General features: G+C 49.3%; 1 protein-coding gene across 1 annotated transcript in view; it reads left to right on the forward strand.

The window, feature by feature from the left end:
• Positions 1–27,608, forward strand: part of LOC146863394 (C-type lectin domain family 4 member D-like) — a 189,053-nt gene that overhangs the window by 155,708 nt on the left and 5,737 nt on the right. Inside the window, exon 7 of the mRNA XM_085643366.1 lies at positions 15,654–15,766. Coding sequence (XP_085499492.1) covers positions 15,654–15,766 — 113 coding nt within the window. The remainder of the gene's footprint in view (positions 1–15,653; positions 15,767–27,608) is intronic.

A 27,608-nucleotide genomic window follows, 5' to 3' on the forward strand; every position in this document is an offset into this window, starting at 1 on the left:
GAGGACCAGAGTTACCACTACCATAGGGGACCAGGAAGAAATAGAGGAGGAGGAACAGGACAAGGAAAAACGGGATTAGGGGTGCAGGAACAAGGGTGAGAAAGATCAAGAGGGCCAGGAGGAAGTGGGAGAGGGGGATCTGGACTAAGGGTGAGTGTAACTTTATTAATTCAGTGTAGCATAACAACACTGAATTACTCAAGAATTCAGCAAGATTATGTTTACTTATGCAAAAAGTGTATTTTCGTATTTAGTGCTATTCTAAGCACATACACGACTCCTCTCATCCAAAATGGGCACAAGAATGCATTTTGAGCTAAGAAATAGCGCTAAATGCAGTAGAACATGAATAGCAAGAGTGAGCCACCGCTCACTAAATAAGCTTTGGCGGTATGATTTGTTTCCCCCAAATTACTCATAATTATGCAAGCAGGAGTAATAGCGTAATTATCAGTAATTCCGCAACAAAGAGTAACACAGAATTACAAAAATCACTCTGGCCCATTTAAAATTATGCCTGGGCCTAATCTGGAACTAGTCGACAAGGACCCGAAGGAATAGAAGGATGAGGTTTAGGAGAAACAGAAACCCTGCACCATACCAAGGAGTGCTAGGAGAGCCTGAGTGCACCAACCAGGACCAGATATACAAGGGGGATTAGGGCCAGGAGTAGCAGGCCCAGGTATACAGAGCAATAAGGGCCAGTACCAGGAGACCAATGAAAAGGATTAGAGATGATATCAAGGAGGACCAAGAGGCCAGAAACTAATGGAACAGGATTGAGAAGACCACCACTGGAAATTACTAGAATCCTGCCCAAGCGCCTGGATACCCTCTTTGGATATTAGTGTGCAATACAAATCGACATAACATAGCATAACGAACTCTAAGGAACAGGATCAAGAGGATCAGAGAAAAGGGTACAAAATGTTGAGAAGGACAAGGTCTATGAAAAAAAGAATGCCATTACCTTGGCCAGGAGTGACAAGTAGCTGAGATCAGGGACACAGGCAGAATGAAAAGTTCTAAGAGGACCAGGAAACAAAGGACTAGGGGGACCAAGAGGTTTAGGGCAAAGAGTATCAGGACCTTCAGTACCGGGATCAGGAGGACCAGGGTAAGTAGTATCAAGACTAGGGACATCAGGACCAGGATGATCACAGCCTGGAAGTCTAGGCCAAGGGACCAAGATTAGGATGGTCAGGAAGATGACGAAACGGATGGCCAGGATCAGGGGATCAGATAAAAGAGGGTCATGATGAGTGTGTCTAGAAGCACGAGAGCAAGGAGCCAGAAGGCCAGGTCCAGGAGGAGTGGGACCAGATCCAGGAAGACCAATTCCAGGCCAAAAGGACCAGGGGCCAGAATAAGCAAGGAAGATGGAGGTGTCATTACCAACAATATCAGGAGGACCAGGTCCAGAGCAAGGAAGAGTGAAAGGATCAACACCAAGAGGACCAGGAGCAGGCCTAGCATTGTAAGGGGAAATATCACCATGAGAATGAGTACAAAGTGGAGAAGAAAGACCAGGACCCGAGGGGACCAAGGTGAGGAACAAAAGGAGGACCAGAACAGCCAGAGCAAGGAGGTATAAGGGACTACCTAGATGTCAGGAGGACCAAGACCAAAATGATGAGGCTCAGAAGGACCAAAACAAAGAGAACCAATGTCAAGAGGGCCCAGACAATTGGGTGAAGTACCACAAGGGCCATGAGGACAAGGCGCAGGTCCAGGAGGGCAAGAAGCATCCAAACCAGGAAGACAAGGGCTAAGAGGGTCAAGGCACAAGAGACCAGGTAGACTGAGGGGACCAGCAGGACCAGGAACTGATCTAGGGTACTAGGAATCAGATGAGCAGGGTGAGAAGGATCAGCAGGACCAGGTCAAATGGATGAGGGTCGAGAGAAACAGGGAAGAAAATTGTGGGAAGATGTTTTTTTGTTGCAGGTGTACTGGGTCCCTGCTAACCAGGTTTCTAGCACCAGTGTTCTGTCCCTAAAACTGTACCACGATTGGCACAACTTCAGCAAACTCATTAAGTCCCTAGTAAGTGGTACCCCTGGTAATTAGGGTCCACTAGGGTTTCAAGCACAGATTGTGCCACCCTAGGGACCCCTCACCAAGACCATGCACACTGCCAGTGCAGGCTGGGTGTCTTGGTACAGAGAAAAATAAAGAGTCAACATGAGACACATCCCTGTGTGCCATGCCCAAAGGCACTGCATGAGATATCGTTAGCCACCCCTACAGCAGGCCTTACAGCCCTAATGCAGGGTGCACTATATCCGATGTGAGGACATCTCTGCATGAGTGGATATGCTCCTACAACCTACAAGTCCATTCTTGGAAATTGTAAGTGAAGAGGGAAGCCATAGAGAGCACATGGGCAGGATACTTGTCATTATACATTTCCTAGCTCCATGATGGCTTGACTGTACCCTAAGATGTTTGGTACCAAACAACTCGTCTTAATATCCCTCACTGATGTCATTGTTGGATTTATTAATAACTGCACACAAGAGACCCTTTCAGAGGGTCCCCTGAAAATCTACCAAGCACTGGTGTGGTCCCTGACTAGTCTTAACCAGCCTGCCACCACCAGATGTGTTTCTGACCTCATGCGGTGAGAGCCAGCGCTCTCAGAGGCCAGAAACAAAGCCTGCTCTGGGCTTTGGTGTTTCACACCTCCCCCAGGCCGGGATGGCCTGCCTGGACGGGATGCTTCAAAGGCGATGCCACCTTTGAAATGCAACCCAGGCATCCCCAGTTAGTGAAGGATGCCAACCCCCCTTTCCTGCTCTCCTTTTGCTGGAAGAACAGGCGAGAACACTAGTTAAATTAGGTGGTGTGCCCACATTCAGCCAGAACCACCTCTAAGGTAAGGCAGGTGATGCGGACACTACTTTTCCAATTCCTCCATCTTGAGATGGTGCGAAATTCAGGACTAGGGTAGTGCCCCTTGGTCACTTTGAGGGTGTAGACACCCTAAAGGTAGGTAGCCTATTGACTACTGCCTGTTACCACCTTTTACACCCCTAACATTTGTATTTTGGTGGCATCCCTGGACCCTGACTTTAGATTCGACGGAGCTAAGAAAAGCAACGGACAAAGAGGAGCTGCTGACCTGAGACTTCCTATGGAAATTTGGCGCCCACCCTGCCGGCTGCTTCCAAAACTCCCTCATTGTGGCCTGCTGTCTCGTCCTGCAAATGTGAGGCCTCCAAGAACCCCGGAGAACCTCAAGCTGTTGATAAATTGCAGAGAACCTCTCTTGGAGTAGAGGAGCTTCTTCGCTGCAGCCTGCAGCGACCGAACCGTGAAGTGTGGTGTACCAACTTGCTGCTCCCCGGCGACTCCATTGCAGCATCCAAGAAAGAAGAGGTACATCAGCTCCAGAAGGTCAGAACTGTCCCCCCACCAAGTGACCGGACACCAGGACCTACCAGAGCCATGCCATAACAATACTAGGGGTACCGGATCCCCTACACTGAAGACCAGCAGGAAGGAGTCCAATGCAGACTCCAACTACCCATGATGAAGACACCCGTCAAGGGACCTCGAGACCCCTGAGACCTACTCCGTGAGTGGCCCAGCTGCTATGGAATTCTTCCTGCAACCTGCCTGCCTTTGACCCGGGGGACCATTTTTAAGCATGTTGCTTGGCCGCCCTATCTGCTCTGCACCCAGCTTGCCCAGCCTGGATAATGACAAACCAGCTATGCTTCCGTGGTCCTAAGGCCCTTGCAAACTGCTCCCTCTTGTAGGACCTCCCGGACTAAACGTTAAGTCCCTCTGTGCAGTGTGTTTTTAGGTGGCCCCCTTTTTCGTAGCGCGCTACCAACGACCTCAGCACCCTGCTCCCATTTGAATCCGGGACGCTCCAGATCTTCCGCTCCTGGAACATTGGACCTGGACCTTGCAACTTACCTAAATCCAGAAGGTGAACCTCGAGAACACACTGTGTGGTTTTTTATGCTTTTTTCTATTTTCTTCCATTGACTTCTATTGTGTGTAATTGCCCACAACAGTGATTTCTTTGCAAACTTTGAAAACTCGTAACTTAAAAGAGTACTTACCTTACAATTAAGTTTATGGTCTGAAAAATGTATTAAAAAATGTATGCTATTACTTTCAAATTGGTCTTGGATTTATTTGTGAGTGTGTGTCTCATTTATTACCTCTGTGAGTACAACAAATGCTTAACACTACCTATCGATAACCCTAACTGCTCACCCACACTACCACAACAAGAGCATTAGTATTATCTACTTTTGCCTCTGCATACCAGTAAGGGATCCACTGGACTCTGCACAGTGTACTTCATTTTAGTACACAATACAGAGATCCAGCCTCCTACAAAAAGTAAGAGTTAGAAGGAGGGGTCGGAAAGGACGAGGATGGACAGGAGGACGATTACCAAGAGGATTAGGTAAACAAAGATCCAAACAAGGAGAACCAGAAATAAAATGATCAAGTCTAGTGGGCACAAAACCAGGAAGAGAACCCAGAATGTGAAGACTGGGGTAGGAAGACCATTGCTAGGCTAACCAGAATGAGAATACTGAAGACTAGGAGAACAGGAGCTGAAAAATAAAGAGGAGCTGGTGAGGCAATCAGAGCCAACAGCCAAGAGCTAAGAGAACCATGGCAAGGAGGACCAGTGGGACCACAAGCAAGGGGAAAAGAAAGCTAGAGACACAGAGGCCCAGGAATATCAGAGCCTGGCATACCAGGAAAAGCAGGGCCAGGATCAGGAGCAAAAGGAAGACCAGGACTAGGATGAAAGTATCCATTACCAATCTGGCTGGCTAAGAGCAGAAGGGTCAGGTAGACTAGAAAGACCATAATACGCAGGAACAGGGCTAGGAGGACCAGGAAGGTCGTAACCAACGTGACCAGGTTCTGAAGTTTCAAGTGGAGCTGAATCACTAGCAACTGGGGTATCGGAACCACGCTAGCGAGGATCAAGGGCCCAGGACAACATGAGCCACAAGAACTAATGGGACCAGACCAGTGCCCAAAAAGACCTAATAAGGAGGACCAAGATCAGTGAGCACAATACCAGGTGGATCACCAAGACTAGGGCAAGGAGAATCCCAAACTCAAAAGACAGAGCAGCATATTTATGAGAGGCTTGCATCACGTTTGCTCCATGAAAAGTGTTACATGCGTGACTCAAGCCTCTAAGTTAGATTTATATAGCAACGCAAAGCAACATTGCATGGCTTTGAATTACTTCATAACTCTGGAGTAAGGCAACACAACGCAAATTGCTATTTTGGGATGTATGACGTTACAACGCACACTTTTACAACGCATGCACTTACAACGCATTTTTTACAACGCATAATCCATTACAACGCACTACACTTACAACGCATGACACTACAACGCATTTTTAAAAACTACCATTACAACGCATACCATTACAACGCATAATATTTAATTGCATTTAAGGTAAGTATTGGATAGTATAGGGGTAACAATTACTTTTCTAACTCCAGGGGGTGCAACAGTAGGGTAAGTGTTGGATAGTATAGGGGTAAAAATTACTATTCTAACTCCAGGGGGTGCAACAGTAGGGTAAGTGTTGGATAGTATAGGGGTAAAAATTACTATTCTAACTCCAGGGGGTGCAACAGTAGGGTAAGTGTTGGATAGTATAGGGGTAAAAATTCCTATTCTAACTCCAGGGGGTGCAACAGTAGGGTAAGTGTTGGATAGTATAGGGGTAAGAATTCCTATTCTAACTCCAGGGGGTGCAACAGTAGGGTAAGTGTTGGATAGTATAGGGGTACAAATTGCTATTCTAACTCCAGGGGGTGCAACAGTAGGGTAAGTGTTGGATAGTATAGGGGTAAAAATTGCTATTCTAACTCCAGGGGGTGCAACAGTAGGGTAAGTGTTGGATAGTATAGGGGTAAAAATTACTATTCTAACTCCAGGGGGTGCAACAGTAGGGTAAGTGTTGGATAGTATAGGGGTAAAAATTACTATTCTAACTCCAGGGGGTGCAACAGTAGGGTAAGTGTTGGATAGTATAGGGGTAAAAATTACTATTCTAACTCCAGGGGGTGCAACAGTAGGGTAAGTGTTGGATAGTATAGGGGTAAAAATTACTATTCTAACTCCAGGGGGTGCAACAGTAGGGTAAGTGTTGGATAGTGTAGTGTAATATTATGCGTTGTAATGGTAGGCGTTGTAATAGTATGCGTTGTAAAGGTATTTTTTAAAAATGCGTTGTAGTGTCATGCGTTGTAAGTGTAGTGCGTTGTAATGGATTATGCGTTGTAAAAAATGCGTTGTAAGTGTAGTGCGTTGTAACAGTTGCGTTGTAAAGGTTGTTCCCCGCTATTTTGCCTTACTCTGAGAAAAGGAGGTGTTCCATGGGCATTGCGGTGGGTGATCCCACGCAAATCCAAATGTTTTTTTACGCATCCCCAGATTTACCAAACCTGGTAAACCTGGGAATGCATCAAAAAGATAAGCCTCCCCAGGTGAGGCGTAACAAAGAGAAATATTTTATTTCTCCTCATTATTTCCCCTATCCAAGTGAGCTGCGTTTCGCAGGACACATAGAAAGAGGGGAAAGCCTATATGGATTGTTTATGTGCAGGAAGGTGCTCCTTTATGCACTAAAACAATCCTACTTACAACACAGGCACCCTTGCACCATGCCGGTACCTGCACAGGGGGAAAGGACAGGAATGCACAGTATTACTTAAATATGGCATATTCCTGCTCTGTCCCTCTGGCGCAGCTCAGTGCAGCAAGGGGACTTGCTGCTCAGCACTGCATCAGAATCTTGTAAATATGCCCCAAGGAGTGCAAGCACTAGGAGAACCAGGACAACAGGGATAGGTGGATAAGGACACATCAGACCAGCAGGATCAGGGTAAGGATCAGCAGTACCAGAATCAGGAGGCCCAGGAAGGGCTATTACAAGGATGAGCCACGAGCAAGGCCACGAAGATGAGGGTAAGTAATAACTACAATCAGGAGCACCAGATTCAGGAAGCCAGTGCCTGGGTGACCAGAACTAGTTAGGGGCCAGGATGAGCATATATGTCAAGAATTCCTGTCATGCGAGGGGAGGAAAACGGTAACCAGCGAAAACGGACTACATCTCCCAGGATGCTTAGCGGTTGAGAGGTTATGTAAACAGGAGAGCTGTTACATAACTCAAGGAAAACACGCCCTTATGTAAAACAGGAGAGCTGTTACATACCTCAAGGAAAACACGCCCTTATGTAAACAGGAGAGCTGTTACATAACTCAAGGAAAACACGCCCTTATGTAAACAGGAGAGCTGTTACATAACTCAAGGAAAACACGCCCTTGTGTAAACAGGAGAGCTGTTACATAACTCAAGGAAAACACGCCCTTATGTAAACAGGAGAGCTGTTACATAACTCAAGGAAAACAACGCCCTATAAAGGGAGGAACCGGGAGGTACAACGCTGTCGGATATTGTGTTTACAACCGACGTACCTGCTTAGTGAAGAGCAGTGTTCCGGAGTGGTGCTCCAGTAAGGCAAGAACGGAGGTAGGTCGAGTCGTTACTCCCTGGGCCGTGTCTTGCCCCATCGTCACCTGTGAAGGACCCGGAAGCTCTACCGGATAACCATTGAGCTTCGCTTTTTGACTCGGCTGAGTCAAAGCGCAGTGGCGCTTTTGCTGGTTGGAGTCGTAACTCCCAGCCCGACCAGAGATACAGGGACTGCCAGCTGTAACGCACACCAGGAGGTGTTTGCCGCGTTACAGACTCGGAAGTCCACAGGATCGATCGAGCGACTGCTCTCGGTTCAATCTTCTTTGCTTGTGATTGGGGTATCGGTGACGCATCACCAGGAGGTGACTCCGCGTCCCGGTGCAGTCTGAGGAAGAGGTTGAGCGGCTGCTCCCTTCAGGTAGAGACCCCGGCTGGGTGTTTCCCTGACTCCTCGATTCTCCCCAACACTCTTCGTGCCCCTCACAGCCTACCGATTGGCATTGTCGGCCATTTCATTTCTGCCCTCTGTTGGCATACGCCGGGATCGGCGTATATGCAGAGGACGGTTAGGACCATCCGTGCTGTGGGCTGGTAACGTACTTAGCCTGGAGGATTCCAGTGACTATAACCTTTGTTTATTCCTTGTATTATTTTTGCCTTCATTAAAATAACTAAACCTTCACAAGTGGTTGCGTTCTCATTATCGTGTCTGTTAAACGATCCTGAGACGTTCAGGGCGTTACAAAATATCCGACCTTAATAACACTAACTGTCTCCCGGTCGATAACAGACATGGCAACACTTGATGATGTGCTGGCTGCTTTAGCGACCGTGCAAATTGAATTGGCTGCCTCCAGGGAAGAAACAGCCGATGTAAAAGCCAGACTGGATGCTATCCAATTGGACCCGCTCACGCCCAGCACCTCCCTCACGAACCAGACCCCTGCGGTAGTAGTGGAAATGCCGGTAGCCGTCCCCTTGGCAACACCAGAGAGGTACAGTGGGGATCCTAACACAGTGCAGGTATTCCTCACACAAGTGGCGCTACATCTATCGTGCAAACCAAGGGCGCTCCCCACGAGTCAGGCTCGTGTGGCTTTCCTTATATCCTATTTGGCTGTAAACGCAGCACAATGGGCCGTACCTCTGGTGAGCAGGGACGACCCCATCTTATGTGATTGGGGTGCTTTTCGCGAGGAATTCCTGAAGGTCTTCGACAGAAGGGCTGACTCGTACACGGCGGACCGTGAAATACTTGAGTTGAGACAGGGATCCAACGACCTGGTGCAGTATCTCAACGCGTTCCGAAGGCTGGTTGCGGAAACCAAGTGGCCTGTTGCTAAACAGACGGCGCTCTTCCATCACGGGCTGTGCGATGAGCTCAAGGACGCCGTGGCTCATATTGACCCACAACCCAAGACATGTGAGGGCCTTATCAACCTGGTATTACGGCTGGAACATAGGCTAAGTGAAAGAAAGGGGGATCATGGGAGAAAAGGAAAATCCCTTCCATCCTATGTGACAGTGGGAAGTCCTGAAACTTCCACCGCATCCAAGGGAGAACCCATGGACATCGGCGCAATACGAGCGAGCCTCACAGCCACGGAGAAAGAGTCACGCCGTAAACAAGGATTGTGCCTATATTGTGGCAAAAAAGGCCACTACGTACGTGAATGCCCTGCCAAACCGAAGACGTCACGTTATCGGGCCAACCGGTCGGTAACAGCCGTGGTGGACGTACCGGCGGAAAACTAGAGGACTCCCAGACCAAAGAAGGGGCATCTCGGAGTCACTCATCCATCCCTTCACTTTCCAACTCGGTCACTAAGGGACAACGACACCTGTTTCTCACGGTGCACGTGGGAGTGCATGACCAGTGGATACCCGTTGTGGCCATGGTGGATTCAGGGGCCACTGGCATGTTTATGGACCACAACGAGGCATGCAGGCTAGGGCTAGTGCTTCTTCCCAAAGCTGTACCCGAAGACGTCTATGCTGTAGACGGAAGGCGATTGGTGACGGGGCCCATCGGGCAGCACACAGGGGTCCTTCCGATGAGATGTGGGAGGAACCATTTGGAACAAATCGATTTTAACATCATCCGAGCGCCCCAATATGGCGTCATATTGGGATTGCCGTGGCTACAGAAACACAACCCCTCTGTGGATTGGCCAACACATCGCATCGAACTGATGTCACCGTATTGCATCCTGCATTGTGGAATAGGAACGGAATCCCTTGACGCAGATGAGAGCGGGAGTCAGACGGTGGCTACAGCGGCAGAAAAAGATGTGGCTCTCCCCCAGGCTTATCACAGTTTTGAGGATGTATTTGATGAGGTGAAGGCGGAAGTGCTACCACCACATAGACAGTTTGACTGCCAGATCGACCTGGTGCCAGGGGCCAGCGTTCCCAGCGGCAGGCTGTATGCCCTGACGGAGCCTGAAAACGTGCATCTCCGGGGGTACCTGGATAAACTCCTCAAGCTAGGATTCATCCGCCCATCCAAGTCTCCGGCCGCCTCGCCACTCTTCTTCATCCCGAAGGCTAATGGGGAGCTGAGAGCCTGTGTGGACTTTAGGGCATTGAATGCGATAACCGTAAAGAATCGGTACCCCTTGCCTCTCATCAGTGTACTCCTGGAACAGGTCAAGAAAGCTCGTATCTACACCAAGTTGGATTTGAAAGGGGCATACCATCTGGTGCGCATGAGGGACGGAGACGAGTGGAAGACCGCCTTTAAGACCAGGTTCGGCCTTTTTGAGTACCTCGTCATGCCGTTCGGTCTGTGCAACGCCCCGGCAGCCTTTCAGTACTTTTTGAATGAGGTATTCAGAGAGGAGTTGGATATCTACGTGGTCGTATATATCGACGACATCCTCATCTATTCGTCCAGTGTGGAGGAGCACGTACACCACGTCAAAGCTGTGCTCCAAAAGCTGAGGGAAAACATGCTGTTTTGTAAACTCAGCAAGTGTGACTTCCACGTCACATCCGTGGAATTCCTCGGAGTGATGCTGAGTCCAGAGGGACAGGAGATGGCAGAACGAAAGATCAAGGCGGTGAAAGAATGGCCGGTGCCCCAAAGCGTGAAGGACGTCCAAAGTTTCATTGGCTTCGCCAACTTTTACAGGCGGTTTATAGATGGATTTTCAGGATTGGTGGCCCCAATCACACAGCTACTGAGGAAGTCCAAGGAGTTTGTCTGGTCCCCTGAAGCGAACAAAGCCTTTGAGGCCCTGAAAAGCGCCTTTGGTAAGGCACCGGTGTTGGCTCACCCCGATCCGGATCTCCCCTACGTGGTGGAAGCGGACGCATCGGATATGGCGTTGGGGGCTATCTTGTCCCAACGCAACCACGACACAGGGGTGCTTCATCCCGTTGCGTACATGTCCCGCAAACTCAACGACGCCGAACGCAACTACCATATTGCGGAGAAGGAGCTTCTCGCAATCAAGGACGCCTTCACCGAATGGAGGCATTGGTTGATGGGGGCAAGACATGTGGTATTGGTGTACACGGACCATCGGAACCTACAGTTCATGACGGCCACAAGACACCTTTCTCCCAGACAGCTGCGGTGGATGATCTTCTTTGCGGGGTTCAACTTCCGCATCACATATCGGCCGGGGACGGAAAACCGGAAGGCGGACGCCCTGTCCCGTCAATCTGCAGTTAAGGAACCATTGCCTGCGACCGAGCATTCCATCATTTCCCCGAGGATGGTATTGGGGGTTATCCAACCGGATACTTTCCTGAGGGGAATAAAGAGAGGGATCAGGTCATTCGCATGGCGGAGGTGGCTCCTCAGTCACAGAGAATGGCAGCTGAAGGACGGGATACCCCTGAAGGGCAGGTGCCTATTGATACCCACGCCTAGGCTAAGGAAACAAGCATTCATCTGGTGCCATGACTCTCCATGCGCAGGTCATTTGGGCTTTGAAAAAATGGTGGCTAGCATGGGACGGCATTTCTGGTGGCCAACCATGAGAGTGGATGTCAGGAGGTGGGGACAGGAGTGTCCTACGTGTGCTACCATGAAGGCCGATCATGGCCGAACCCAAGGGCTCTTACATCCACTTCCGACCCCGGATAGACCATGGGATAGCATATCACTGGACTTCGTGGTGGGCCTACCGGTAGACCAGGGGATGACGGCAATACTGGTGGTGGTGGATTACTTGACGAAAATGAAGCACATCATCCCCTGCAAGAGAGTCCCTACGGCCGGGGAATTGGCGTCACTACTCCTAAAGAATGTGGTACGACTGCATGGATTACCTGGGGTGATCGTGTCGGACCGGGGGTCGCAGTTTACTGCGCAATTCTGGAAGACTTGGTGCACTGCGCTGCATGTTAAGACCGCCCTGTCCACCAGCTACCACCCTCAAACGGACGGCCAAACCGAGCGCCTGAACCAAACGCTCAAACAGTATCTGCGATGTTTTGTGGACCAGGGCAGGGAAGAATGGGTCGACTTGCTATGGGTTGCAGAGATCGCCTATAACAACGCCACTCACAGCTCCACACAGTCATCTCCGTTCTATAGCAACTATGGCCAACATCCCAGGTTCTTGCCATTTCTACATCCGTTCAGAGAGGACAGGATTCCCGCCACAGTGGACAGGGTGGCACACATAAAAGACACGTTGATGCGCTCAAGGGCTGTCCTAATAGAGGCCAAGAGAAGATACAAGGCTGCGGCAGACAGGAAGAGAAGGCCCGGGCCACTGTACCGCACTGGAGACTACGTCTGGATATCCACAAGAAACATGAGGTTTCGAAAGAACAGTGTGTTCCATCCCAAGTACATGGGCCCCTATCGAATTACCAAGTGTATGGGTCCCGTGAACGTGAAGGTGTGCTTGCCCCAGTCATTGCGGATACACCCTGTCTTTCATGTATCATTGCTCAAACCAGCACCCTCCAAGCCGTCTGGGACACCTAGGCCGGTATGTGTGGAGTCGGAGGTGGAGTATGAAGTGTCGGGCATATGGGCGTCCCAATGGCGCAGGGGGAAGCTGTGGTACCTGGTTGCGTGGAAAGGCTATGGCCCGGAGGAGCAGTCATGGGAACCGGCTGAAGGGGTTCATGCTCCGCGCTTGGTCTCCTTGTTCCATCGGCGTTTTCCTGCCAGCGCTGGACCCGTGGGGAGCCGCTGAGAGGGAGGATGTACTGTCAAGAATTCCTGTCATGCGAGGGGAGGAAAACGGTAACCAGCGAAAACGGACTACATCTCCCAGGATGCTTAGCGGTTGAGAGGTTATGTAAACAGGAGAGCTGTTACATAACTCAAGGAAAACACGCCCTTATGTAAAACAGGAGAGCTGTTACATAACTCAAGGAAAACACGCCCTTATGTAAACAGGAGAGCTGTTACATAACTCAAGGAAAACACGCCCTTATGTAAACAGGAGAGCTGTTACATAACTCAAGGAAAACACGCCCTTGTATAAACAGGAGAGCTGTTACATAACTCAAGGAAAACACGCCCTTATGTAAACAGGAGAGCTGTTACATAACTCAAGGAAAACAACGCCCTATAAAGGGAGGAACCGGGAGGTACAACGCTGTCGGATATTGTGTTTACAACCGACGTACCTGCTTAGTGAAGAGCAGTGTTCCGGAGTGGTGCTCCAGTAAGGCAAGAACGGAGGTAGGTCGAGTTGTTACTCCCTGGGCCGTGTCTTGCCCCATCGTCACCTGTGAAGGACCCGGAAGCTCTACCGGATAACCATTGAGCTTCGCTTTTTGACTCGGCTGAGTCAAAGCGCAGTGGCGCTTTTGCTGGTTGGAGTCGTAACTCCCAGCCCGACCAGAGATACAGGGACTGCCAGCTGTAACGCACACCAGGAGGTGTTTGCCGCGTTACAGACTCGGAAGTCCACAGGATCTATCGAGCGGCTGCTCTCGGTTCAGTCTTCTTTGCTTGTGATTGGGGTATCGGTGACGCATCACCAGGAGGTGACTCCGCGTCCCGGTGCAGTCTGAGGAAGAGGTTGAGCGGCTGCTCCCTTCAGGTAGAGACCCCGGCTGGGTGTTTCCCTGACTCCTCGATTCTCCCCAACACTCTTCGTGCCCCTCACAGCCTACCGATTGGCATTGTCGGCCATTTCATTTCTGCCCTCTGTTGGCATACACCGGGATCGGCGTATATGCAGAGGACGGTTAGGACCATCCGTGCTGTGGGCTGGTAACGTACTTAGCCTGGAGGATTCCAGTGACTATAACCTTTGTTTATTCCTTGTATTATTTTTGCCTTCATTAAAATAACTAAACCTTCACAAGTGGTTGCGTTCTCATTATCGTGTCTGTTAAATGATCCTGAGACGTTCAGGGCGTTACAATATAGTCCAGAAAAGTAGGACTTGGAACAGGACTAGGTGAGGACCAGCACCTAAATGCACAGAACAACCTGGAAGAGAAGCAAGAACACCGGGAGCAGGAAGACAGCTATGTGATTCTAGGCCACATGTATTAGGATATCCCTTTTTTAAATGGTTCCTTTTCATGCTTCTTAGGCTGCCACCCCAAACAAACTTCCAACTTTTCAGTCCACATACAGAACTAGTAAGTAAATGCGGAAAATCAGAACATGCAAAGTGAATAAAAGCCGGGACAGTCACACTCTGACCTATGAGTGTAAAAAACATGGTCTGATGCTGGCATAGTAGTCTGAAAGTGGATCTGAGGGCAGAGGAACTGAAACCTGGCAGAGGTGAAGATAAGTGTGGTCTGTGAAGGATGGCAGAAACGGTTTGGAAAGTTCAAATGGTTGATGGCTAACAAAGGAGTCAAAGGGCTATGGCACTCAGCAAAGGGGAGCTCAGGATCACAAGAAGGCTCTGATGAGCATTGGAGGGGGGTGATGAAGGCTCCAGATAGACCATCTCAGATGGCCCAAAGAGGGATTCTGTGTGACCCCAGATATTTGCGCTGAGATTCATTGAATGTTTATGTCCAGTAGCAAGTGCATAGTAGTAAGACTCTTGTGTGATGAACGTCTAAGTGCATGGACCAGTACATTTTGCATAATGTGATGGAGAGTAGATACAGAATCCCTACACAGTGGGCGTGTACTGACGGAATCCATGTGGATGGAGGGTGGAGACCCAGAAATGAAGTGAGGAAGAATGGAGAAAAGGCTACCCAGTGAAATTCTGTGAGGTCCTTTTTTAGCAAAGGGCTTCTGATTACTCCTTCCTGAGTGATGACATTGGGTAGATGGTAGAAGTAAGGGGTAGATCATAGGTTTCTCTTGGGAAAGGTGCCAACGTTTCAAATCAGTCCTGTCCTTTTGTCTGTGCCTGATGACTGCTCAGGAAAGCTGATGACAGCTTGGGGTTGAGATTTCATGCTTCACTGTGTCCTTGTTTTTGATACTTCTGTTTGGAGCTGTCACCTAGCACAAAGGTTTTGTCTGAGAAACAGCCCAAAAAATAAATTTCAAAGAGAATGACCCCAAATCAGCTATGAAAAGTCAATAGTGGCTCCACATTCCCTGTCTGGTAAATTAGTATTAAAGTGGAACTGTGATATGATTGAACTGTAGGTTATGGAGGTAACAAAGGGGCATACTTGCAAGGACTTAACACCAACAGATCGTCACTTTTAGTGATGTTCTGGTGGCGTTAACTCCTTCACATTATTTACAAGGGCATTAAGCCACTTACACATGGCTTGATGCCGCCCTGTAAATAATGCTCCTATTCATGCACACAGCCCGTGAAAGAGACGGGCAATGGGTGCTGCAGTGGGCATTCCGCCGCAGCACCCTTTGCTTTTTGGCGCTGCCCATAATTACAAGGTATGGGGTAGCACCAACAATAAGACCAGGAAATACTTAGTCTTAAACAGGTGATACGAGGAGAAATGTTTTATTTCTCCTTGTATATTGCTCTTTCCAAGTGTGCTGCATTCTGCAGCACCCAAGGATAGAGCAAACCACCTGTTAAGATTGTTTTTATTCAGGAAGGGACACCTTGTTAAAATGCAGTCTATAAGGCTGTACACCATGTTTTTTTAATTTGAATTTGCCTTTTCCACTGTAGTAATAAATGTGTGAGTGTATGTTTATTAGTGCAGTTGCTCTAAATATCATTTTATTGGGCTACACTTCATGTCGCCGCCATTACATAAATATATAAACTTTGTTTTGTAGGGCTACCTCTCCTCCACTATAGGACCTGGCAGCTACTGGTTGGGACTTACAGACACAGAGTCTGAAGACATCTGGAGATTTGTTGATGGCTCAGAATTCAACCAAAGTATAAGGTATACATGTTACTTATAGATTATTCCTGTTATGTACTATTGTTGTGTAACAGGTCATCAATGAAAAAATATAAAGGTAACTCTAATGGTGATAAAGAATCCCATAAGCAAAAGCACCTTAACACTTACTCTGAGGCAATACATTTAAAAATATCAATGTAAAAAAGGCGCTGTTCCTATAGAAAGAAAGGAAAAGAAAGAGGTTAGAACCAAATGTTCAGAAGGGAATCCAGTGTTAGTGTCAAGAGAAGCAGACATCCAAGAGAACGTTAAGAACATACACCTCCAAAAAAATCAGGTTTTCCAAGACTCCAGTTACAAGTTTGGGAAGCGTACTGATTTATTTTGCTTTCTTCATTTGTACTCAAGATTCAAGTTGGTGTCTACCACGAAGTCTTGAGATATTTTAGTCTAGTTTTACTTTCACTTTGTGGCATCCTTTTCCACAGCTACCGTTATCTTGGATGAGGCACCACTGTAAACAAGTTCCTGCAACAGAAGTGTGTTAAGGAATTTTACAGCAAGATTTCATTTCCTTTTATTAAAGCTGCAAAACCACTTCTGTATCCCTTATCTGCAATTGGGACACTCAGAAACAGCACTTGGGTGTCAAGTCTCCCTCCAGCAGAAGCCACTAGCAGGTACAGGGAAGATCCAATTTGAACTGGTCAGCTAGGCAGCCGCAGAAAAAGCCGCTTGTAGCTTGTTTAGTTCATTTATCTTGAACTGGAGGTCAGCCTTATAATCCTTGGAGGCCACTTCTTTGTCTTGGGTACAAGAAGGAGAGCAAGTCCAGTCCTTCAGGACACTTCTCAGGTCTCAGACATCAGGATCAGTCCAATTCTGATCTTTTTCAGGTCCAGTAGTGTTATGAGTAGGGTACTGGGGATGCCACATGTATGCCTGGCACCAGCATTTGTGTCTGGGTGACTCCAGACCCCTCCCTTATTAATAGGGTAAAGGATACCAGAGGTAGTTCAACCCCCTTGTGTAGCATTTTCTGTGTAGCCTAGAGAAAACATTGCCCCTCTCTGCCTAAATCCAAGTTGGTGAAAATCTTCTCCCCTAACTCAGAGCCTGAGTGCCCAGCCCATAAGTGTGGCCAGGGTAATGAAAAATCAGTACTCTGTGGTTACTTCAAACCAGTTCTGGGGCTAGCTCCTCACTGCAATTGGGCATGTGCAGGTATCATCGGGCATCTGCCTGTGACAGGGGAGGTCCCTTTGAAGTTAATTAATTTTCCGGGAACCTCCCAAATGGTCATTCTGTCAGAGGAATGGAAACACTTCTCCACACCCAAGCCTCTGTCTCTGCTCTTGGAGCAATCTTTCACACCTCATTCACAGTTAAGAATTCAGAGCGCTGAAGTGGTAGACTAATACAAGGTATCCTCCTGATGCCTTTGACAGGGAAAAAGTCACTTTCCAAAATTACCTTTTCCTTAATATTTATCAAAACGCCGACTTCACCGGTGAATTGAGCATTTAATAAATATTGCAAATAGTCTCAAAATTCCTAGCTGGTCCCCTTTCCCCCTTCCCCCGGAGATAGCATTATGCAATTTAATAATACATCCCAGTATTTTCCTGTAAAACAACCAGCCTTGATACAGTGAAAATAGCTTTTGGGGCCTAGTCACTGTAAGGTCATGTGTAACATTGCATGTCTACATGTCCTACTTTTAAATGCCATGTACCAGGACTTATGGGCAGTAAGGCCTACTTAGGGGTGAGATATTAATATTTAAAAGCTAGGTTTAGGCTTCAAGTCACCCAGTCTCGATAGAGAGGTTGATGACGTTGCGCAGGTGGGGTGCGATGGAGCTGCCGGCTTTGTTGAAGATGTGGTGTGGAAGAGGGTCAGACGGGGAGCCGGAGTGGATAGTGCCCATGGTCTTGATTGTTTCCTCGATGCTCACGTTGGCCCAGGTGGTCAGGGAGTCGTGGTCGATGGGATGCGGGGGATCCGGCGTGGATCCGCCTGTGGGGGTCGTCCGGGGGTTGAAGCTGTCATGGATGTTGGTGATCTTGCGGTGAAAGAAGGAGGCGAGGGAGTCGCACAGGGCTTGCGATGGTGGAATGTTGTTGGCACTGGAGCTGGGGTTGGAGAGTTCCTTCACGATGTTGAAGAGCTCCTTGCTGTTGTGTGCATTGTTGTTGAGACGGTCTTTGAAGGAGGTCCTTTTGGCGGTCCTGATGAGGTGGTGGTGGTTGCCGATGGCGTCTTTATGGGCCGCACGGTTGTCCGGCATCTTTTCGCTGTGCCAATTGTTCTCCAATTTCCGGCAGGTGCGTTTTGATCTAGGAGTTCCGGGGTTAACCAGCTGGCTCTCTTGCTGGTGTCTCTGTTGGTTGGCTTTTTCAGCGGGGCTAAGGTGTTGGCGCAGTCGTCCATCCAGCATCTGAGGATGCGTGCACCATCGTCGGGGTTGGTGGGGTTGGTCGGTGGGTTGAGTGCAAGGTTTGTCTGTAGTTGTTCTTCAGTGACTTTGCCCCAGCAGCGGCGGGAGACCTGTAGGGTGCGGTGGTGTGTGAGGGGTTTTCGGAAGGTGAAGTGGATGCAGTGGTGGTCTGTCCAGGTGAGTTCGGAGGCGTGGCTGAAGGCGACATGGGGGCTTGAGGAGAAGATGGCATCAAGTGTGTGACCTGCGATGTGGGTCGGCGTCGTGACGAGCTGTTTTAGTCCGAGGTTGGCGAGGTTGTCGATCAGGGTGGAGGAGCTGCTGTCGTTGTTGTTCTCCAGGTGATAGTTTAGGTCTCCGAGGAGGATGTAGTCGGTGGAGGTCAGCGCGTGCGTGCTGATGAAGTCTGCAATGGAGTCGCAGAATTGTGGACGGGGTCCGGGCGGTCTGTAGATGAGGGTGCCTCTTAGGGTGGTCCTGGAGTCCGTGTGGATCTGGAAGTGCATGTGTTCGGCGGTGTTGAGGGTGTTGTTGGTGTTTGTTGAGACCCTGATGGTCTTCCTGTGGACGATGGTGATTCCTCCTCCGGCTCCGTTGGTGCGGTCTCTGCGGGGAATCTTGTACCCTTTGGGGATGGCTATGGCGATGTCTGGGGAGGAGGCTTCGTTCATCCAGGTCTCGGTCAGGAAGGCGACGTCCGGGGATGCAGTGTCGAGTAGGTCCCAGAGCTCGACGGCGTGTTTGCGTGCGGAGCGGGTGTTGATCAGGATGCATCTGAGCTGGTTGGGTTCCGTCGTGGCGGGTGTCTCGACGCCTTCGAGGCAGGAGAAGCTGCAGTTCCGGCAGGCGAAGGGACCGTGGGTGCGCTTCGGGGCAGCTTTGCAGCATGTGTGGGTCCTTCCTGGGTTGAGAGCGACGAGGGTGCTGGCGTCGTAGCGGAGGCGGTCTTCATGGCTGGTGCGGGGACCAGGGGATCTGGCGGTGGGCGCGGTCCAGGCGCGGACGGGCAGAGATGGGCTTGCCTTAGGCGCGCCTTCGGGCACAGCAGCCGCCATTTAAGGGGAGGAGGGAGGGAGGAGCAGCTGGGAGGTGGGTGGCTGGGGTTAGCGAAAGGGCGCAGGGGGGACGGGGCCACAGGGGCAGCAGAGGTGGGAAAATGCGAGCAAGAATGGTACAGAAAGGGAAAGGGAACTGCGAGCGAGAGGGCACAGAGGGAAAAAATGCAAAAATGAGCACACAGTGGAACAATCTAAATGGGCAGGCACACAGGAAACAGAAGCAAAAGCTGGGCACAGCAGACACTGGGCACGGGGGACACACGAGCGCTGGTGGAGCTGCAGCAGGGGGGAGCGACCTACCTGGTAAGGTCAAGGGTCGCTCTCCTCACCGCGCAGAGGCTGCCATTTAAGGGGAGGAGGGAGGGAGGGGCAGCTTGGAGGGGGGAGGCAGGTGGCAGGGGTTAGCGAATGGGCGCGGGTGGGCGGGGCCGCAGGGGCAGCAGCGGCAGGAAAATGCGATCGAGGATGGTACAGAAAAGAAAAGGGAACTGGCTACTGGGACCCGCAACGGCTGTGCCTGCCGGTGTTCGCTTGCTCCACCGTCGGAGCATCCACAGCCCTCTCTGCAACAGCCGCGGTGTGGCGAAGAGTAAACACGTGCCGGGACCCATCAAGTCTGCGGTGAGCTCCCCTACCTGCATGCCGGTGCTGAGTGCACTGTCCCCAGGGTCGCGCTGTCTCCCGTGCCTGCCCGGGTCTTCCTTCTGCTCGTTTGGTCCATGCGCACATGGTCTGTGCGCGCACGCCCTGGGTGACAGGCAGCGGCTCAGCGCGCCACTGGATCCGTGGCACCTGCGGCATCGAGGGCTGAACGTTTTGCCTTAAAGGAGGACAGTCGCCTGATGTTTTGGGGAACCGCTGCTCCTGCCTACGTAGGACTCTGTGTCCCAGGACTCACCTGGCCCAAAGGAGGAGGGGCTGCCGGCATCGAAGACACGCTCATAAGTGCCTGTCATTCCCCGCTGCGCAAGATGCTTTGCTGAAACCACCTCTGCTGCATAAGTGGGACTCTGTGTTCCAGGACTCACCTGGCCCAAAAGAGGAGGGGCCGCTGCTCATAAGCGCCTGTCATTCCTGGCTGTGCTGGACGCGAGCGTGGGACAAGCCCAGGCCTAGAGCTGACACGCCCACATCCGTCAGAGCCCAGAAGAGGCTGGGCTGGGCCACTGCTCTCACGTTTGTTTCCCGGACTATGAGATATTGTTGATTTGGATATATGCTTCACCCATTTGGAGCTACTCATAACAGTTAAGGTGCAGTAGTGTTTAGCCTTTGAATTACTGCTGACCACAACTCCTAGACTGCCTTGGACGGCGCAGTCTGGTGACTCACTGCCCCGCAGCCACATAAGCGCGCCCGCCCTCTCGCAACGCGGGACGTGCGCCGGCGAAGCCCGGGCAAAGGGAGGGCCGTCTGTGGTCGTCAGGGGCCAGAACATGCCGGGCTGGGCCATCCCGCTAACAATGTAGTTTTGCGTTACCTTGGAGCAGTCATCATCTCTAAGTGAGTAGAATCTTGGACTTGGACTCTGCTTATCATTAGGATATTATCTTCAGTATTTGGATTGTAAACTGGTATTGAAGTGGTGTATTAATTTACCCTGAATCAGGGTATCCTTGTGTCAAAAGTAATTTGTATTGGGTTATTTAGAAGTGTCGATATTGTACAATGCCCAGAAGGAAGGATGGAGGAGGCTCTGGGATGGTTGGGACCTTGGATGCTTATTTGACCAGGGCAGAGTTAGCTATTAATAAAGAGATCTCAATGACGGAGCGTAGACTATCGCTGGACCCTAGTATGGGTAGGTTACCTACTACCCCAGTACTAATGGCTATCACGAATCAAACCACCTTGCCCTTAGCTTCAGAAAGGGTCCCTCAGGCTGAGGGTGATACATCTATACCAAACCGTAGTAGGCTCTCCGGGACTCCAGAATTGATATCTAGCCCTGTGAAGTACAAATTAAGGGGAAGAGAGCAGAAACAAAAAACTGTATCTACCCGTTCAAAAAACTAAGTGTCATTTCACAAAAAACCCGAGCAACTAAATTTCAGGAATACGCAGTTGCAGGGGAAAAAGTGTTGACAGCGGCAGAAATTCATGACACGGAACAGGAGCCTCTAAGAGATTTAACTAACAATGCCCAGAATGATGGAGGAATATCCATTCCATTCATTAGTCTTTATTGTCGATGTATTACATCATAAAAGACAGTTACAATACATAAAAAATACATAAAAGAAAACAAAACATGAACAGAATACATAAAAATAATGCTGTAACCTAGTGCCTCTTTGTTCGAATAAACCAAACCCAAGCCAAAAATTTAGCGACAGCAATGGCAACATATTCACTAGGCTCAAATCTCAATATTTCAAGAGCTTCTGACCCTTGTCTTGTACCCAGAGTACGACATAATGGTTTGAGCCATTTAGCTCTGGGTGCGGCATAAGCGGGACAAACAAAAAAGATATGGCCAACAGAATCTATACAGTCCATACATCTTTTACAGGAATCACTGGAAGCACCCTTCCATTTTTTGGTAAAAGAATTAGTCGGAAGTGAGCCTACCCTAAATTGATGGTAAAGTTTCCTGTCACAAGGTCTGGTGATAGTGTCCCAGTAAGCTTCGAGGAGAGGGATTCTTTTTTGGGCTAGGAACCTTCCTGTCAAGGACTCTGCAGTAGCTGAATTTAAATGTTTTTGCTGCACCATTGACCAATAAAGGCCCTTAAAGTCTTTCTTGGAGGGAAAGGGGTTATTAGCTGGATCAGTCCATAGATTACCTAACCCCATAGAGTCCAGGAGTTGTTTAGTCTGTTTGAACCAGGGGATGTTGCCAGCCCCCAGGATGGATCGCACATCGAGAAAGGCCTTGGCATAAAGGTACAGCTCGGGGACTGTCCATAAACGCCTCCAAAAGGCCAGTGGCTTAAACCTTGCAATGTCGTCAAACGAGTGACAGCCAAGGTCCAGCAGGAGCGGTTTAACAGGGGTGGAGCAGGGAAGGCCCGTGAGCATTCTAAGAAATGTATATTGTGCCTTAACCAGAAGAGAAAGATCGGCGAAACCCCAAAGTTCGGCGCCATAAAGGATCGCCGAATTGATCCTAACGTTAAAGATTTTAATGGGGGGGCCTATCATTCTCGACTGGGATTGCTTTTGTTCTTTAACTAGGCAACCAGACAGCTGGGCAAATTTTAAAGATAAAACATCAATTTGTGGCCTCCAATCCAACTTATTTTCAAAAACCACCCCAAGATAGGTCATGATATTGGTACGTTCAAGCAGGGCTTTGTCCATGGAAACGTGACCCTTAACGCCTCTCCCTTTGTTAAAAACCATATATTTGGTTTTGGACACATTGACAGACAGGTCAAAGTCAGAGCAAAAGTTTGTGAAAACATTAAGTGCCACCTGTAGTCCAGACAGGGTCTGGGAGAGGAGTAGGGTGTCATCGGCGAACATAAGGAGTGGAATTTTGGTACCTCCCAACGTTGGGGCGTCCGTCGAAGTGTTGGAGTAATACTGTACAACACTATTAATAAACAATAAAAACAAAGTGGGAGCAAGGACGCACCCCTGCCTGACACCCCGGTTGACCCTAAAACGATCGGTAACCTGGCCCTGTTTCCCCCAGCGAACTTGTGCAAAGTTGTTATCATGGAGCCTAATGATGATATTCAGAAGATCGGCTGGGAGCCCTAGCTCAGCCAATACACTCCAAAGTTTCGTCCTGTTGACTAGGTCAAATGCTGACCGGAGGTCTACAAAGGCAGCATATAATGTACCGCCACACAAATAGACCGTTTTCCAGACAATCAATTGAAATTTGAATGCCTGGTCGATGGTACTAATACACGGTCTGAAACCGGCTTGCAGAGGAGAGATGGTATCCTCCTGCTCAATCCAAGCCTGAATTCGAGCCAAGATCATTCTGGCGATAATTTTCTGGACAGAGTCAATAAGACTAATTGGGCGATAGTTCCCCGGGCAGGAGCGATCGCCTTTTTTAAAAATGGGGAGAATCTCGGCCCCCCCCCCAAGAATCAGGAATATCGGCCCCTCTGGCTACGGCGTTGGCAAAGTGTGAGATGTAAGGCACCCAATTCCCAGGGTCAGATTTAAAGAGATCCGTGGGAACACAGTCCATTCCCGGCGCCTTACCACTTGGAACCTTACTTAAGGCCTTTTCAACCTCAGCACAGTCAAAAATTAAGGTCGAGGCGATGGACAGATCCCTGAATATTGCTATGGCCGGCCCCTCAACCTGTGGGGGATTCGAAAACTGGGATTCAAAATGTGTCACCCAGACGTCTGGTGGAACGTGATTAGTAGGGACCTGGCTGTTCTGCGAGTTGCCCCACTTAACAATGTGCCAGAACAGGGTTAGGTTCCGATGTTTACTGGCAGCCAGAAGGTCATTCCAGTGATCGTTGTCCCACTCTTGCTTGGCCTTGGCTTTAGCCCTCTTATAGATTTTCCTAGCCATTCTGGTGTTGTCTGGGTCTTTGTTAGCAATAGCAAATTTTAGGTTGCTAAATGATTCTCGGCAAGCTTTATTATACCAAGAAGATGGTTTTAAAGTAGCGGGTTTCTTAGCCTTACAGGGTTTTGTGAAAAGAGATTTAAGGCCAGTAAAAAGAAGGTCATGTACACGAGTAGCTTTGCCAACTACGTCCTCAGTGCTTTGAAGAGACTGTAGATCATCGAGAGCACCGGATACCTTGGAGCTGATCTCGGATAATAATTCAACATCAATTGCAACCTTATCCCAGCGTACACGCCGTTGGTCATTGGTTAAAACGGCTTCCGCAGTCCCTATTTCAGAGGGTTCGGTTCTATGTGTTGGTCGGAGTAGGAGACTTAAGACCAGCGGGTTATGGTCACTCTCTGGGCGGTCGAAAACCGCCATATCACCTAATGTGGACCAGAACTCGATTTTAACAAGGGCATAGTCAATTCTGCTGTTACGACGTCGACCATCTGAAAAAGTCATCTTTCCACCCTTATCAGAGGCAGTCCTCCCATTGGCGGCCCTGAATCCCCGCTCCATACATAATCCCATCCACTGGGTGGCAGACTCAGTCCACCTCATGATAGGCGGGAGATCGAGAGGAGGGATGTTTAAAATCGCATCCACTTCCCAAGTTAGTGAGTCAAGGGTGGAGAGCAGGGGTTCAAAGCAGCAATTTAGGTCGCCCACAATATAAACATTGGTGTCTATATTGATAGTATCCAGAAACCCATCTAATAGGGGCCGCGAGGCGTTGATCGGATGCAGGGAGGCGGCTCCGGGAAGAGCGACCAGGTGAGGCTGATGTGGTTGGCGCTGGGCCCCTTGGTCCTCGCAGTCCCTGAGCTATCAAGGCAGCAGCCTTCCCCCGTAGTTCTGCTTAGCGTCCGTGGAGGTCTGTAAACTCCGAGGCACACAGCACGAATGGGGGCTCGTCCAAGCTTTTATCCTGAGTGAACCAGCGAGCGGCTCCCGCGGAGCGGGGGCCGCGAGGCGTTGATCGGATGCAGGGAGGCGGCTCCGGGAAGAGCGACCAGGTGAGGCTGATGTGGTTGGCGCTGGGCCCCTTGGTCCTCGCAGTCCTGCGTAGTTCTGCTTAGCGTCCGTGGAGGTCTGTAAACTCCGAGGCACACAGCATGAATGGGGGCTCGTCCAAGCTTTTATCCTGAGTGAACCAGCGAGCGGCACCCGCGGAGCGGGGGCCGCGAGGCGTTGATTGGATGCAGGGAGGCGGCTCCGGGAAGAGCGACCAGGTGAGGCTGATGTGGTTGGCGCTGGGCCCCTTTGTCCTCGCGGTCCCTGAGCTATCAAGGCAGCAGCCTTCCCCCGTAGTTCTGCTTAGCGTCCGTGGAGGTCTGTAAACTCCGAGGCACACAGCACGAATGGGGGCTCGTCCAAGCTTTTATCCTGAGTGAACCAGCGAGCGGCTCCCGCGGAGCGGGGGCCGCGAGGCGTTGATTGGATGCAGGGAGGCGGCTCCGGGAAGAGCGACCAGGTGAGGCTGATGTGGTTGGCGCTGGGCCCCTTGGTCCTCGCAGTCCCATAGCTATCAAGGCAGCAGCCTTCCCCCGTAGTTCTGCTTAGCGTCCGTGGAGGTCTGTAAACTCCGAGGCACACCTCGAGGAATATCTATTACTGGGCATGTTGAGGAAGATTTCTGGGGGAAATTAGAGGTTATGGTACAAACTTTGTTGGAACCAATTTTATTAAAACTGTGTGGGGTGGAATCCAGGTTATTGCACCTGGAGTCCTCTATGTCCAATCTATCGAATATCGTAACTATAGTGGACTCACAGAACGCTGATATTCAACCAACAAATTTGATTGACAGAGGAGGCGGCAGCAATGATAGGGAGATCGATCCAGCGCAGACTAATACAGGATCTAGTATTACTAGTGCCTTAAGTAACGCTAGGAGTGCCCCGAAAAAAAAGACACCCGTGGTACAATCTTTAGGTTCCAAAAGGAATCCCCTTATCCCTGTAGTAAATCAGAGGTTAGAGGAGGGAACCAGTGCACCGCGAAGACAAGCGGTCATTGATCTCCCCCCAGAAGCCACCCCTTATGTAATCATATTGGGACAAGTGCCTGCCCTTTCAGCAGGAGAGCATGAAAGCTATGAGCAACTGCTGAATAAAACAGCATATTGGCTTAGTCAGAATACCCCTGGGGGAGCTAACCTTATTAACAACATAATCATGGTACGCAGGGTCAGCTGGATTGGCAGATCTAATAAAACAGTGTGCGGCGACTGTATTATTATTAATTTCAACAGCCCCTATATTGCGGGTCGCCTTTTATCAAGGGGCGTATGCCCACAGTCAACAGAGGATACCGCAATTAAACTATTACCCTTGGGTTTTTTTTATAGGCCATTACCCTGGAGGGATCGGTCAGGATTTAATCGGGAGGACAATCTTTCTGGAGGTGGCTGGTCTATGGTGGGACCTCATATACATTGTGCTCCTCCTGTGTTGTCCCAGCCAATATTTAGCAGACTAAATAATATCTGTCATAGACTCCCAATTCAGAATAGATATGAGACCCTGTCCGGTCTGGAAGCCTGTGATTGACTTGGGGAATCTGATATCTCAGGAAGTGGGAGTAAAACGGACTCAGGAGTGGCAGAGGATAAACCACATAGGAAGAGTCAAAATAACTTCATCTCCTGGAATATTGCAGGGTTAGCTGCCAAGATAGTGAACCCCCTATGGATTACTTTTATCAGACAATTTATGATAATTTGTCTGCAGGAAACTTGGTTGACTGAATGTAATTTTCTTCTAGAAGGATATAAGGCATATTTTGTACCATCAATTGTATCTAACAGAGGGAGACCAAAGGGCGGATTGGTCATTTACGTTTCTGTAGCGCTGACATGCAAAGTTCGTGTTGTATCTTCCGCCGATTTGGGTATTCTTGCACTAACTCTGCAAAGTGGGAATTGTATGGTTGGTCTGATTAATTTTTGTAAATCAGTTTCTACGTGCTCCGATCAAAATCACATAACTGCTCTGAATAGTTTTATTAATAACTCTATGAGACATACTCTACATAATCTCATGGTTGTAGGTGATTTTAATGTTCATCCCTGCGGCAATCCCTCAGCTACAAGTATTTCTGAGTTGTGCTGTCCAAGAACTCAAGGCTTCCATTTTGAGCATTCAATTGAAGGGGAGTTGTTAAATGATATGATTAATGACCTCGACATGACATCAACCATGGCTCTGACGGACCCAAATATACGTTTTGTGGTGCCTACTTTTAAGGGCCATGGGAAGGAGACTTTTATTGACTTTGTGCTGATTACATCTTTTATGGAAAACTTTGTACACTTCTTCCAAATTGTCGAGAGTGAACATAGTGATCATAACCCACTCTTACTTTACCTAACCAGTCCCTGGTTAACGAAACTAGGATCAAACCCCAAACGGGGGATTCTCAGCATGGCTGATGGGAAGCGAAGACTAAGATGGTCTCAAGTAAACCCGGAACTGTTCTACAATGATATTAAATCTGTATGTGCAGATGAAATAGTCATCTGCACACAGGCGGGACATCAACATACGAAGGTTCTAGTGACTTTCCAGACTGTCATAGATAAGGTTACTGACTTGTTGACAGTACCAGCCAAGAAACAGATAAAAGTGGGCCCAAAATGGTTTGATCAGCAGTGTTCAAAAACAGCAAGAAGTTTGAGGGTTGCTCTTGCTTCTAGACCCAGAGTGCAAGCTGACGTAACAACTTGTCGTAGGGATTATAAAATAGCATTAGCTACACGTAAGGAAGTTTTAAGGGATGAGGCCTGGAATGAGTTATTGGACCCTGAAACACTCAAGGGCAGCTCAAAGTTCTGGGGTATATTAA

Source organism: Triturus cristatus, chromosome 2_2 (assembly GCF_964204655.1).
Source record: "Triturus cristatus chromosome 2_2, aTriCri1.1, whole genome shotgun sequence".
Lineage (NCBI taxonomy): Eukaryota > Metazoa > Chordata > Amphibia > Caudata > Salamandridae > Triturus > Triturus cristatus.